Source organism: Nicotiana attenuata, unplaced genomic scaffold, assembly GCF_001879085.1.
Source record: "Nicotiana attenuata strain UT unplaced genomic scaffold, NIATTr2, whole genome shotgun sequence".
NCBI lineage: Eukaryota > Viridiplantae > Streptophyta > Magnoliopsida > Solanales > Solanaceae > Nicotiana > Nicotiana attenuata.
This window is the reverse complement of record NW_017681257.1, coordinates 1-1,664: the sequence shown is the minus strand read 5'-3', so window position 1 is coordinate 1,664 and position 1,664 is coordinate 1. Positions and strand designations below refer to the sequence as shown.

General features: G+C 42.4%; 1 protein-coding gene across 1 annotated transcript; it reads right to left on the bottom strand.

Annotated features, from left to right (window-relative positions):
* Positions 1–202: 202 nt before the first annotated feature.
* LOC109221923 (F-box/kelch-repeat protein At5g42350-like) lies at positions 203–1,658 on the bottom strand. The gene has a single exon (XM_019386351.1). It carries the CDS (start codon positions 1,654–1,656, stop codon positions 247–249), a length of 1,410 nt encoding a protein of 469 aa, XP_019241896.1. The 5' UTR covers positions 1,657–1,658; the 3' UTR covers positions 203–246.
* Between the last annotated feature and the right edge of the window lie 6 nt (positions 1,659–1,664).

The window sequence follows — 1,664 nt, the reverse complement described above, 5'->3', positions numbered from 1 at the left end:
ACAACAAATGGCCGTTGCCAGTTTGGGGCGAACTTTCCTTTTGCCTCGGCCCAATGAGGTAGGATACGTCTCAACACCAACTGCCCTACTTCAAACTTCCGCGGACGCACCTTCTTGTATATGCTCTTGCCATTCTCTGTTGGTATAACTGACCGTGACACACTGCTGCCAATCTCTTCTCATCAATCAAACTCATAAGATCTGAAGCTGAGGAAACAAATGTTATCGTAGGTCTTCTTTGATCCGTCACAAGTGTAGCACTGCCATGGATTTAGTCAAGCAAGAAGCAGCATCCAATTCATGGGGTAGACGGTTCCTTGAGATATGGCTCCAGCTTGTTCCAGCACCAGATACTTCTCCAACAGTCAAGAAGTCTAGCACCTGCCCGAATATTTTGAACATTTCAACTCCAAATATAAAGTTTTTATCAGCAATAAACGCAGCGTTCCAATCCATTGGGGAATCAGGATGTGTTGAAACTTCTGTCCAAGTGAGATACATAAGATCAAGCTCCCAAAGCTTTCTTACTGCTTTGTTTCTCCTGCCAATCTGACCTTCTCCTTCACACCACGAGACAGAGAGCATAAATAACCGTCCATTGCAGCATATAAGTTTAGGGTGGTATTCATGAACTCGGGGAGGGAATGGACTGGTTTGGATTCTAACCCAATAGCCCTTCTCAATGTCATATGCTGCTACCTTATCACTTTCTGAATAAACATAAAACATCCCATTGCACACAACCCCCGAACAAGCTACTCCAAAATCTACAGGCAGCTTCTGGATCTCTGTCCATTTATTTGACATGGAATCATAAATTTCCCCAGAATCCAGAGGCTCATCCCAGCATCCAAGACCCCCTACAGCAATCAAGAGAAAGCGTCTTTGATCTTTATTTGAATGTTCGCCTTTTTGTTTGACAAACTTGTACGGTTTCACACTTGGCAAGGACGTAAGCTCGTTCTCATCCAGAGAATATCGAAATTGGCGTCTAACTGAAAGTCTATGAGGATCCTCATAAACATCAGATACCCCACCAACTCTTGGACGGTAAAATCTTCTGTCTCCTCGAGTTTGTTGATTCCTAATAATTAAACAATCTGAACTGATCTCATAAGCTCCTAAAATAGGGGATGATCTTGCATGCTTCATTGGTGCAGCTTTACGCCACGTTCTCATCAAGGGACTAAAAACGAGCACGCTTTTATGTGTCTTGAATGAGCTCTTATCAACTTTCCCAAAGTTAGTAAGGCTAGAACAGCCTCCAACAACATAAACATCATCATGGATACCGGCAACAGAAAATAAAAACCTTCCTTTCAGAATTTCAGAGTTAATTTTGTGCCATTGGTTGAAGGAAACATCCATTGCATGTATTTCTGCAGAACAACAACCGTCTTTTACAACCCCAAAGAGAAAAACCCATGGATTCTGAAACGAACCTTCTTGCCTCATTCGCCAGAAACGAGGCGTCATTGTCAAGTTTCTCCATTTCTTGCACACCAGCCTAGCATTCATGACACTTATAAAAGGAAGCCTTAATAAGCACATTTCAAGAATGTCATCCGGCAAAAACACATTCATGCTTTTGTTCTGTAGTGCTGCTTCAAGTTCTAGAGATTTCCTATTAGTCCTCCTCCAGAATTTTTCCCTCATGCCATAAG

Excerpts from the sequence above, each read along its gene's own strand:
- LOC109221923 (XM_019386351.1), bottom strand. The coding sequence starts at position 1,656 with ATGAGGGAAAAATTCTGGAGGAGGACTAATAGGAAATCTCTAGAACTT.